This window comes from Homalodisca vitripennis, chromosome X (assembly GCF_021130785.1).
Source record: "Homalodisca vitripennis isolate AUS2020 chromosome X, UT_GWSS_2.1, whole genome shotgun sequence".
In the NCBI taxonomy this organism is placed as follows: domain Eukaryota; kingdom Metazoa; phylum Arthropoda; class Insecta; order Hemiptera; family Cicadellidae; genus Homalodisca; species Homalodisca vitripennis.
In genome coordinates this window covers 114,560,787-114,574,981 of record NC_060215.1, presented here as the reverse complement: position 1 = coordinate 114,574,981, position 14,195 = coordinate 114,560,787, and the positions used below count along the sequence as shown (strand labels likewise).

The 14,195-nt window shown below is 31.4% G+C and overlaps 1 protein-coding gene across 3 annotated transcripts in view; it reads right to left on the bottom strand.

Moving 5' to 3' along the window:
- The window catches only part of LOC124369803 (homeobox protein abdominal-A homolog), an 83,413-nt gene extending 70,783 nt beyond the window's left edge, over positions 1–12,630 (bottom strand). Inside the window, exon 1 of one of the 3 annotated variants that reach the window (XM_046827911.1) lies at positions 10,629–12,630. In XM_046827911.1, coding sequence (XP_046683867.1) covers positions 10,629–11,241 — 613 coding nt within the window. In that variant the 5' untranslated portion in view covers positions 11,242–12,630. The remainder of the gene's footprint in view (positions 1–10,628) is intronic. The other 2 variants (XM_046827909.1, XM_046827910.1) reach the window with 2 other exon arrangements.
- Between the last annotated feature and the right edge of the window lie 1,565 nt (positions 12,631–14,195).

The following is a 14,195-nucleotide window of genomic DNA, read 5'->3' as shown; positions in this document are numbered from 1 at the left end:
TGATGTGATGTGTGTAATAGTGTGATGTAATGTTGTGTTATGTATGTATCTTGTGCGTTATGTATTATGTAGGTAGTTTTATAATACAATATTGCAAAAATTCACTTCACTTACAATAAAACAAATTAGCAAAGTTCATGAAAATATTTGTTTTGTAAGCCAACTTCCAAGACCATTCATAAATTAAACTTTTCCAAATATGCATATGCAATGTTTCATAAATATTTGTGTGTGCGTTTGTTGAGTTTAGTTCCATTCCACCTTCCACTTAGTACTCTTTGGTTTTAATTATTTTACACGTGTTTACAAGAGATGTTGTGTTGTTTCTGAGGTGTTGTTGATGTATTGTTGTTAGGTGTATGCTAAAACAAGACTCACTCTATTGACTTGCAGTAGGCATGAATATTTTCAAGTAGCCAAGACAGATACTCTAAATATTATAGGACAAGTTATTTCTTAAGCCAGTCAATTCGTTCGCACTGTATTATGATCCATTGGACATTTGTAATGGTCAATAGGCTAAGTTTAAATAAGACCGTCAAGATTTAGAGTAATTATTAAGTATTTATTATCTGTTAAAGAAACCAAAACTGCGTTGCGGGAAAGAAATATTACACTTAAACTTACTGGTAGATTTTAAAATAATGTAACAGTAATTTATTACATATTAGATCGTTTTAAAAACAAAATCGCTATTTTATTGGTGCAATCATAATTAATTTCTTGCTCTTTACATGTAGAGTGACATTTAAAATAGTCAACTTTGAAAATCCATAATTTGTTACTAAAGAAAGAAAAGAAAAACATATAAGTACGTACTTAGTTTCAAAATATACAGTTAAAAGTTGGTGTATCGGCATATGTAAAAGCATTTTATGAAAGGACAATTAGAGAAAAAGAAACATGGTGTTTTCGAGCGGGGAGGGTTGTCTGTGTATTTAATTATTGTACGATTTTTCGTTTATTTATGTAACGAGGCCTATTGTTTTCTTTGGATATCCTACTAAAAGAGTGAGCGATACTGCTTACTGTTGAGATGTGAAATCCACTTACGACTTCGAATTAAGATCAATAGTATTAATATATTGAACTCACACCAAATCTAAACGTATTAAATCAATTTTATTGAGATGAAAATCGTTTCACTTATAATCCATAGGGGCTAAACTACATCTTACTAATTCCATTTTAAATAACATTTGATATATCTTTTACTTCGCCAGTGTAATATTACAGAGTAATTTGATCTTATGGTGATGTTGGTGATTTTTCGGACGATAATGTACAACCTACAATTTAAGGTACAATTCTGTCTATTATTATTTTCGTGCAGTTTACAAAGAGCTGGAACATTCCGTGTTTGAGAGGTGAACCGCGAGGTCGCAGCACCGGCAAGCGGCAGTCGAATTACTTGGGAAAATTACCTCCGCCATCACCGGCACGCGGAGAGCAGTTTCGCGGAATCGTTTTTGAAAATACCTCAGTAATAGGGTGTAAAGACAATACTCCAAATTGCTTCGCACAATTAGAAAATCTTTTGTTCCACCTTTTTTGCAGATTGTTATAGTTTCTTCTGGTCTTTTACTTCGAAATAAAACTGTGAGCTGACATTTTTTTTTAATACAATCGAGGCAATCATAATAAATTTGGTAAAGTTCTATTAGAGTTTCTGACAAAATTAAATAAGTAAAAACACGATTAGGTCATTTCAGCCAAATAGAACGTAACTTTTAGCATGGCATAAAGGTTTTAAAGACCTTTTCTCTTTAATTGGTTTTTACCCATAAAAGTCCTCATGTTGCTTACATATATGGTGCTGAATTTGGTTATGTAAACTGTTGTATAATGGCATGTGTTTTCAACTGTTTTGCAAAATGGTTTTTATTTGATTGCTTAATTATGTTGTAAGACATTTTACCTAAGAATATTAATTCCCGTATACATTATTACATGAATTTAAAATTTGTTGATCACAATTGTGTATAAATTTACAATAATTTATTTTAAGTATCCATTCACTTCCATTCCTTAAATAGACATATGTGTAAATACATTGTTTATTTTCAAAATTTTTGATACTATTTAAGGTAAAAGATACAATATATATATATATATATATATATATATATATATATATATATATATATATATATATATATATATGGATGTTTTTATATGTAAGTATATAAAACTCTTTTCACTCTTACATTATGGAACTCATAGGCGAGTACAACCATATGCGCTTCATACTAAACTACATTTAGGATACTCGCTACAAGTCATATTACTTGATTCTAAGAATTATTATAAAGATTTAAAAAATATAAAACCATGTTTCATATTTAAAACTCAGGTTATCCACAAATTACTCATTTAAACTTCATCGTACGATTTTTAGGTCAAAACAAGTAAGTCATTTCTATATTGCTTAGATTACTGTCTACGTTTTAGGAAGAGAAATTATTTCTTTACATTTAATAAAGTGTACTATATTCAAAATACTAAATATTTATCCCAGTTAAGACCAATTCCAGTTTTTAAATGTAAAAAAATATTATCTTAGGTTTTAAAATGAAGGCCTTACAATATAATTTGTATTGTTATGAAAATATAAGAAGGATAGGTAAATATGGGTTAATTTTAATACTTAAATAGAAAGTTTATTTTTGTAAAATAATAATAATAAATTAAATATATTTTTACTGAACTGATTATTACATTTAACAGTTAAAATTCTAGCTCTTTTTTTCATTTTTAACACTTGTTATGGAATTTATTTGTTTACATGTTGTATTGTCTTCACGCTTTTCAGTGTTTTTATTTGTTTATGCATACTTAAAAATTTTCGGCCCTAGGATAATTTAGTTGATAAAAACATAAGTTGCTTACCAAATATATTACATTTCAGATTACAAACATTCTGAAATGGAAATAAACCAAAGTTGGATGGACTACTTTAGTACATATTGAACCAGAAAATTCCTCGTTTTACAGAGTGTATATATACAGTTTCAAGTCTAGTGAGTAATGTCTTACATAAGAACTGAGAATTAAAAAAAGAAGTAAATATTTATAAATAGGTCAAGCAAACTGGATTCAATAAAATACTTATATAACATAGACGTATTAGAGATCTAGGGCAAGCCAAAGTAGTTAGTTTAGTGTAAGACCAAATTTTCTCGATTGAGATAATAAAGAGTAAAGTCACAAAACTGAACCGTACCAATATAAAGATCCAAAAAACGAATTGTGATATACTTTCTCAAGAATATTCCAAAAAATATATTATAAAATGTTTTCAAGTTAGAAAATCTCCCATAATAAACTACGAAACATATTTAATACTACACACTTTTCCTAAACATAACAGTTGCATCAGAAAAAAAACATGTAATGGAAAGTATTATTCTCGAAACCCGTCGGCAAAAACTGCCTATTAAAAATATTAGTTTAAAGTTATAAAATAATAAACTTACATTTGGAGTAATGAACCCACACGGATTAGAGTGAAACGGAATCTGCCGGGTAGGTTTATTTCTTGATGTTTTCTTGAATTTTTTCGAGTACTGTTTTATAAGGGATCAAATTGATTAAACAAAATTATAGGAGTTTTGCCTACAATATTCAATATTTATAAAACACTATGCTATATTCTAAAACAATACTATACTCTATATTGTTTTAGAGTATACGGGCCATCAAAAAGTATAAACCTGGTATGCATTAATACTCCTACACTATTATTTTTCTAGCATTGGTTGTAGAAATGCAAATGAAGCCATTGGGGCCCAAACCTCACCCTAATTTGATCCCTCGAAAATGCTCGAGTTTAATGAGCAGCCTGTGTCAATTTAGATTTCTAATATGTAAAGAGAGGAAATTATTATCATATTCTGGGATTATGTAGTTTTTAAGTGGAAAGCCTTTCCTGTAGATAAACTAACTGCAAAATTTGTTTTGATATAGTTCAATAAAATTGAGTCACTTATACAAATGTAACATTTAATGAATATATAATTGTTTACCAAAGACATGTCAAGTAATAGGTATTATGCAAATAAGTAAATTAAATGCCTATAAAACAGTAAATTAAATAAGTCACGTTTAATTTACTGGAACTGGAAAATGAAGTAAGACGTTTGTCACACTGTCATAACTGGAGAATGGCACGAAAACAAAATTTAAGGAAACACATTAGTAATAATATAATAAGTAAGTAATACAATAATAGCGCAAATTCTTCTAGATTTAACCCATAAAACAGTACTTTTTAATTGCTTGTACACAAATGGTTAATATTATTTATATACTTATATGACTAATATTACAAAGTCATGTTCTCTCCGGTTGAAACGCCTTTCAATTGCTTCTTTTAGAAAACATTTTTTTAATATATGAGATACTATCATTCAGTTTGTGTTCAGTATACTATTTCTTCGAAATGAACAACAAAGTTATTACTAAATTATGAAGCAAAGTAAATCGTATCTATTAAGATGTAATAAAATTATCAATAATTTATTAAAAATTTGTGTTTGTTTACAACTTTATCTACGCTAAATAATTTTTATGGCTATTTTTACCTAAGTAGTATTGTCACGGTTGGAAGTAAAATTGTAAGTAAAGTTAGTAATATTTAAAAGGTGTTTTTTTTTAGAAATTAAACTTTGAACTGTATCGCTAATAAACATTTATTATAAAAATGTTGTTATGTTAACACTTGGGATATGAATATTTTATCTTAGATAATTTTTTAAAAAGTATGACTAATACCCATACACAATACTAATATTATAATGACTTATTCGCTGTAGTAACATATTTTTGGGTACATAATACGTTTAAAAGTATGTAAATAGTTTAGTTTGTGCTGTATTTTAACTCAGAAAATAGGCAAAAGTAAATATTTGTATTTTATTTAGAGCGTAAATATAATGCATGTACTTAACTATGATTACAAATAAAAATTTGACAACTAGGACCTCAGTATAAAATGTTCCATGTATTTCATATAAGTAAACATTTATTAATTATATTTACAACAGTATATATATTAAAGGGGATTTTACTTATATATCGCATTACGGTGCATGAACATGATTTTCCTGAATTATCTTAGAATAAACGATTATTAATTTCTACATATATGAATACAGTATTTATTTATACATTTTTCAAAAAGGTGTTAAGAGAGAAGTATATATATATATATACTTATGAAATATATATATATGAAAATTGAGTTTATTTATTCATGCATTCACATATTTATGTTTCCTATGATTTATTCCGGATAAACAAATTTAATTGGATGAATGTTTTGTGTGTGTTACAGAATCAAAAAGACTGATGCGAGATCGTAATGAATGTTGGCACCGCGTCCAGGCCGCACCAACGCCGCTGCGGGATGTGCGACTTTAAATTATTAGGAATAGGATTGAAGCGGTAAAAATATAACCAAATCTCCTCCCTTCGTGATTCATATAACGTTTTATAACCGTACTACAGTATTTAATAGGTTATACGGTAATATTATTTAATTAACGCAAATATAAACTTTGTTGACGGGAGAAATCCATTAATTTCCTAGGACAAAATTAAATGTGTGTGGTTATTTTGATTTAAATTACTGATGTACCTTTCTTGTATGTATATAATAATTAAATTTTGCAGACTTAAATTCGTTTGAGTTAAATTTTCCCATGAATTATAAAATCATTCTTAAAGTATATTGAATTTTCAATGCGATCTCATTATGGTTAAAAGTATTCAAGTATCTATGCATAACGTAGTTATTTTTATGTTAGTTAGTGATCACTAACTTATATTTTATTTTTTTTAATGTAAGCTAACGTAATTTAATAATTTAGTTTTATTACGTAGCATTATATTAATTATTTTTAAGATATTCTTTCTGTAAAATACTAAAATACCTCCGATACTGAATGAAATTATTGAAAACGAATTTTAAACCAAAATACAAATTTAAAATAAATTTAATAGAATCAGCACATTAATAATACTAACGCAATAGCTCCTGAAAGTGAAATAATAATACAAATCTCACGATCAACTAAGTAAAATGATAAATACTTTAAAAATAAGATATATATTATGTATGTATATATATATATATATATATATATATATATTCATATATGTATATATATAGTTAACCTACTGATAATTATATAAATGGTGTATTTGTTCATTGACTGAAAAATATGTTTTCATGTTCAATGAGAAGTTCAGTGCCAATAAACCACAATTACTCGTACTACCATAAACCAGTTGATTGGTCAATTAGGAACAAATTTGCACAAAATATGTTATACATGATTTCAGGCCGGATAATGTCATTCTTTTAATTGGATGTTATCACTGTTCATCTACATTGATTGTATCTCAGCACTTGAACCGTATTATTTTTTGGAGGTCACAAACTAACTAGTTTCATGTCGGTAATTCGACATGTTTGCATCTACTTATACTTTCTTTAATTTATATTTCATAAAAAAAATATTTTAATTTGAAATAAAATAAAGACAGTCTAATCTTATAAAGGAATCGGTTTGAAGGTTTTGAAGTTGAACTTGTAAGGAGAGTAGTCATTACGGGGATTAAGAATAGTCCATTAAATATATAAAGTGAAGTAAAATTAGATACTTTAATGTAATAAATAGTCTAAAATAATAATTGCAGAAACCAACGCGTAAAGTACATTACATAATAATCCGAAAATAGTTCCATTCTGCACCGAGCCGGGTCCAGCGCATCACGGCCGATGTGCGCTTCGCGGCGTGCCGCATCGTGTACCGATGTGTTACAGAAGGGAGAATAGTGTTTTTATTTAGTTTAAGAAATATAGTAATAAATATTTATCAACGCACTAGTATAAAACAAAATTTTACATCCCATAAAGATTTAAAAGCTACAAAATATTTGTTTCGTGAGTTTTAACATGATGAAGTCCTTTAAACACAATATTATGATAAATATATCTAACTGATAAAAATAAGATTATTTTAATATTTACAAATGGATTTAAATGCTTGTATGTTTACAGATTTCGTAATTCAAATATGAAGAGGAATATTTAAGTATTTACAAGTACTAATAACTTATAATAAAATTTACTAAACACTGTAAAGAAATAAAATACGGCAGGATTTTATTTTTTTGCGCTTCAGACCGAATTTCCCTTTATATAATTAAATCTAAAAGGCGAGCATTATATGTTTCTACTAAATGGTAATACGTCATTCCCACTTATAAGTAAAACAATGTAAAATTGTACTCATTTCAGCAAGTTATTTTGTTTATTTTGCCCTATTTTTAAAGACAACATATAAATTTTTATTTATGAATAAAAAGTAGTAAATTTATGACTTGGATTTATGTTAAATATGACCTTGTGTATGTCTCTCTTTTAAATATATGTTAATCTGTAATTTTTTATTTTGTTTAATATGTTTTGAAAAAGTATTAAAGAGCATATTATTTTTAGTCTGTAGTTTATTTAACAAGTGACAGTCAAAACATAAAACTATAGTAAAAACCAATCTGAAAATAATACGTTTCCACAGAAATTAAAAGTGGTATAGAGAGAAAATCAAAAGTATTGAGGAGGAGGAAATTGTAAAATGAAAAAACAGAAAACAAATTTAGATTACTCCGGATTCTTTGGCTAAGGGTTCGCGCTTCTAAAAATAGGCGACACGCTTTGCTAGTAATAACCGTTTAGAAGTAATTCCTTATCCTTTTTGTTTGCAGAACTAAAATAAAACCGCATCTATTCTTTTACAGATAACCTTTGTTTGAAAACCATCAAAGTATTTATCTTTATTCATTTTTAAGAGTTGTTTACTAACCATTCGTATGTTAAAAATCTCATAGTTTCTGCAGGTAAGAAATCTCAAATTAAATCAGAAACCAGTCAAACGATTTGGTTAAAATTAGAAATCGTTCTTTTTTTGTTGGTTTAAGGTGTCTGCAGTCACGATTAGTTTAATGGTAGGATGGACTATTGACCTATATATTCGAGTAACAAAAACTCTATACCTTAAAAAAAGGCCATTTAATTCTGAGCAAGCAATTTTACATACACAAGTCAAGTTCACATTATCATAAATATTCAGTACTGGTGATTGGTTCCAGAACAGTATGTATAAGTACCGAATAATTACCACTTAAAAATAATGTCAAATGTTTTTATCACACAATCTAACAGTTACTTCAACAACAAAACATAAAGAAGGTAATGTTTTCTCTAATTTAAGACTGTTACTTTGGTTCTTCATATAAATATGTGTGTCAGCATCAGCAACAACAACTGTTTCAAGTATATTTGGAAATGAAGCAAAAATTACAAAACCAATATTAGAACTGTTGCATTCCATAAAAGTACAGTGTGTAGTGGAAACAGCCACAACGGCTTTCACCAGGATCAAACTATACAGCCTATTATGCATTTATGTGTATTCGGATTATTTATTATATGGGTTTTACCGACTTCGCCACTAAAAACTGCACTAAACGTCATCATGGGCATATCGTAAGTGCAATAATATTAAATATTTACGCGATTTTTACTGCCGACGTGAGAATCACGCCATTAAATCCGTTCCCTGGTGTGTAATGTGCAATTAAATTGTTTTAATAGAAGAATTGCATGGTTTTATGGTGTAAGATTACAAAGTGCTCGGCCGCTTGTTATTAAATGGCTGGGTGGGGGAAACTTTAATTAATGCAAAAAGTCGGTTCAAACTAATTACTTTTATAACATTAGATTTATATATAATAAATGTTAAGGTATGACAAAGACCCAGTGGTATAGTTTGCAGACACGGCATTCTCGTTAAACATATTACTGCAGTGGTAAATACAGTACTAAATAAAAAATATAAAAAATATGTCAAATACAACATTAAATGTTTTAAACAAAACTAAATGGGTGTCGAGTTGTATAATGATAACCACCCAGGTTAGTTGTCTGTAATAAGTACAATAATATGGTGTTTAGATAATGATAGTGGACGATAAAAATAGTTATATATGGTAAAGCATCTTGGAATCAACTGCTGTTCTGTTATATTATTATACAGCAATCAATTCATACCAATAAGGAAATAAATTAATATACAATTCGGGTTATATTGAGTTGTAAATGATTAAAACATTGTGTTGTTGTTAATTATTACTGTATTTGAGTTTACAGAACCCACGTTCACAGTTTCATTTACACTTTACATTTCTACAAAAATAGCTGCGCTTGCAAAATCAGTAAATTTAGCTCTACCTAGTTTAGTGCGAGGTAAAAACAATTGATGGGATTGCTACGCTACGGTGACATGCATCGTGAAACATCAATCAACTTCAGAACAACTACTGTTTTATTCTGGCATGCATTTCGACCTGGGCGAGACATTAATTGCCAAATAACTCAGTGACCGAGAGTAAAATATGGTTCACAAAATACAAACGACCGATAGGCTACCATGCGCGGAGGCCAAACATACACAATCCAAGGCACAAAACCGAATAGCCAATAATGCAGACGTGTTCGAAACACAAACAACACGAGCGGTTAATGTTTCGGTCTCATTGTAGGAGGAAAGTAAACAAAATCAATCAAGTGGAGCTTGTGGCCGCCGTCGCTTCGGGAGCCCATATACACTCAGATTAAACGCTCCGAGTACGTGCCCGTTTGCACATAAGCTGCCAATGACTCGGCCGTAAACAAGTTATTGGCCATTAACGACCCGTACCGCACTTATCGCACTTGTATAATGAATTGGTAATTCTGTAGCACTCTGATGAATCGCATTTCACAATTGATCACACTCAGCTTTCCGTGATAAGCAAACAATGCCGCTCTTACAGCAAGTTCACTTTTAAAGCTCACGGTTCCATTCGGCAACAAAGTGTATTGTGTGATTAGTCAAAGTGAATCGAAACCACTCAATTTAGAACATAAACACAATTTTGGAAAACTTATAAATTTTGCACCATCTACGTTTGTTGTGTTTAGTTAGTATTCCTATAGTGTGGTTCCCGTCATTTCATTTTCTTAATTGACTCTTATTGTGTTTAAAGATCATAATAATAAAGATTCTAACAATTAATAAGGACACTTAAAGCACTTTAATACGTAAAGCTCAAATTCCTAACCAATTACAAGTTCAGATACACACAGTAAAATCTGTAGGGTAACACATTCAAGAAAATGTATTGACTTTTGGAAATATTATAGCTTGTATATATTCCGCGATGCAAAGATGTTATAAGAATACTATCAGATTGCTAAATAAAATGAATAGTTGTAAAAGCCAACTCTGATTAGGCATTCATATCGATACCCTCAGTAATCGACGAATCATTCAATAAACACTTTATTTAAATGACACGTAACTAAGATTTAATTATAATTAGCCAATAACAATCGTATTAATGGGCAATAAAACGTTCCGAGTGAATGCTCCAGTTAACTACCATTATGTGTAATAATGGGCTATAAAAGCCATAAGAGGGTGTTTTATGGCCGTTATATGGGCCATAAACGGGCTTGAGGTAGGGCCTTGTGTAGGACATGCTTTTATGGGTTACAGTGGCGAAAGCAGTGTACTCACCGGTGATCGACATCCACGGATACCGAGGGATGTCGGGCATGGGCTGACCGGTGGCGGCGTTGGCGACCTGCGTCGTGCATGAGCTCAGAGGGTCGGCGGCGACGGAGGCGGCAGCGGCTTGGTGGTAAAACTGGGCGGCGGCGGCCATGGATGCGGAGGCGGCAGAGACGGAACTTGCGGCCGAGCCGTTCTGGTGGTGCAGAGAGTAGTTTACCATGGACTCAGGGGGAGGAACGTTGCCGGTGTAGCGGCAGGACTTGTCAGCGGCGGCAGCGTCCACGACGGCTGCCAAGGCGGCTGAGCTGGGGGTGCTGAAGGCGCCAGGGACCATGGACCCTGTGGCGGCCGCTGCTCCTGCGAACGCCGCTGCTGCCGCCGCCTGCTGCTGATGGTGGTGATGCGCGGCGACGTAAGGGTACATCCTGCTCGCCGAGGAGACCAAGGAAGGCGGTGGTGACGACGAAGAGCTGGAAGAGTTGTTGGTGGATATCGAGTAGTTTACCGCGGAAGACACGTCGCCTCCGCTCGAAGTGATGACGGGGTTCAACAACTGGTGATGGTACTGTTGATGGTACTTGGGCAGCATGCTATCTATGATGAACTTGGAGCTCATGACGTAACCCGCGACTGATAACGACTAGTCATCATAACACATGGTAGAAAGACGCGCCTAAACGACGAACCTAACCTAAAAAACTCCCTCTCACTCACACCACCCTGGCCCTTGTAGTAGTATGCACTTGTTAAAGCCTTTATGGCCGTAGTGTATGTGAAGGGTATACGTACTGCGGGATATCACCAGGCTGAGTAACCCCTTAACATTATAGAGTCCCCCTCTCACCTACCGCGCGGACCGGCGACCAATCAGCGCTCGACGGCGGGGCCGGCGGACCAATCGGAGCGCTCGGCGGGACCGGAGCGCACACTTCTACAGACGCGGCTCCCAGTCGATACTCTCTTTTCCTTCCCGGCACTACTAACACCATCTAGCGGATCCGCGCGGAATTTTAACAGCGGGATAAAAACTCCCACAACAAAACATTTTCGGGTGATCAAAATTATTATCAGTCCTCATAAAAGAGGCCTGATCGGGTGTAAGCGCTGTTTTTAAGGGTTATGGTTTCGCTCGTCCTTGGAGCGCGGTGACCGGATAAGTAAGTACCGACTTCACTACATGACTTCGGTCACCTAATAATGACACACTCGCTATCTTGTTTATTACTCATGCGGGCGCATTCGGAGCGGACATGTCGTTAGCCCCCAATTGTAAACTTCAAGATAAGTTAACTGCTAAATTTACAATGTAAACAAACCTTTCTGTTGTCATTACTCAACAGTTCGTGGGTGGCTGTCTTACTTTACGTGAATATACAATATTCGTATCCTCAAAATGTCGAAAGGACAACGTACAAATCAAATCATTACTTTTCCCAATAATGGAAAAATAGTAAAATAACTGTCCAAGTCTTATTATAATATTAAATGAAACAAAACACTCTAAGTGCTTAGTGTTAGTGTTTATTTGATTTAAATAATACTCTAAAAAAATACTATATATAGTAAAACATTTATAATCAACCTCTAATATGCTCCTCTTAAATTAAAACATCGTAATAAAGTTTTAATTAGTTCGTAATAAAATAACTTTGTAAATAATATTGAAATGCACACTCTTCTAATAAAAACTGTGGTAAAAAGCTATATAATACAAAAACAGGTTTTGTGATCCATTTATGATACTCTAAACTAGAAAAGCGAATCTCATAAAAGTGTCTGTATGTATGTGGTCAACGGGCACGTTCAGTGTTTATGTCTGAATGTCTGTGGTAACTGGTCATACAGAGGCGTAGATTTCGAATGTAGGCGAAAGTTGTGAATATGAATATAAAATGTTATTATTATAACCTTTTGCCAAAAAACTTTTAATTTGAAACCTAAATAACTGATATGATTTTAGTTTAAATGTAAGACAACACAAAATGGATCTCTCGCAATTAAATTATATATTCGGTCAAATACCATTGAACTCATTCCATAGTTTATACCGATTGTTTTGTTTTTGAAAGTTTAATCTTTTACGACCTTTTTATATATGTAGCAAGCATTGAAATATATTAAAATATGTTATACTTTAACAAGTTATAAGGAAAAATTTATATTTTTTAAGAACTTCTTAGTAATACTTATGGTACGCTTGTACAAGCACAATTAAATATTGAAACGCCAAGATTGTGTATGCCCATTTTTGAGGTCAAAGTTTGCTCATGTTCAGCGATTGACATTAAATTTACTTTTCGGCGTAATATTGTGTGATGAATTGGGTTGACAACGATAATGTTGAACTACGTGTATGAGTCTATGTAAAATAAGGTAGTATAATCTTTACGACCATAAGTACCATAGTCATTTTGTTCTATCTAATATCCAAAAAAGTTAATAGGATTTACATGGAGAGAGCTATATCAATAATCAACAGCAGAGAAAAAATGTATGGTACAAAGTATTTTAGTCGTATACATTTTATACTGAAATAATCAATCGGATATTCGTAAACTGTTGCTTTAAGGCAGCCTGTTATCTGCAGTTTAATATGAAGGTAATAAAGCCACATACGAGCGTATTTCTTAAATATATATTTTTCTGCTCTCTGTTTTCTTACTTTATTCTACTTTTATATGTTAAGTTTGCTCTAGGATAGAGTAGGAACGAAGTTTTAAGAGGCACGTGACCTGCAAGAAAAAGATTTTGAGATATAAAACCCCCATAGTGCTAAATTCTTTATGAAGTTTAGCATTTCATATTTGATTAAACAAAATCGACAACATTTTAGAAGATAAATCATAATTTGTGTAGTCTTAGATTTAATTTAAATTTAAACAAAAATTAAAACTCTACAGTTTCATCAAAGTATTGAGTATTTTATGTATATAATATTTCATACAACTATTGTGTTTAATATATATATATATATATATATATATATATATATATATATATATATATATATGAGAGGAAAAATCCTACACAGTAATAGAGCAAAGTAGCTTCTTAAGTGTAAGAGAGCTTTCCGTTGTCTATTGTTCGTTGATGTGAAATGATTAGACTAGATATCGTAAATATCTTTAACGGAAACAAAGAGCCCTTGTACATAATCAGCATTCCAGTTAGTACCGCATCACGAATAACTACTATTCTCACTTCACTCTCAGCCTTCGCCATATACCGCATTGTTATGGTATATGGGAATATAAAATTCATTTTTTAATAAACACGATTATTTTTCAGCTTATAATTTTGTTATATTTTTAATATTTTGTTCTTGATTCTCTAATGCATGAACATAATAGATATTATAGATAATACTATAACAAAGATAAGGCATGTCATTAATATTTGTTATGTTCCACAATCAATGCTGTAATGAAACATAAATAAATAAATAAATATATATATATATATATATTTTTTTTTTAAGGCATGTTGTGTAACTCAAATAAATATATAAAACACTTTACACACTTATGTAACATTTTTCGGTTTATTATATCCAAACTTAAAACATTTTGT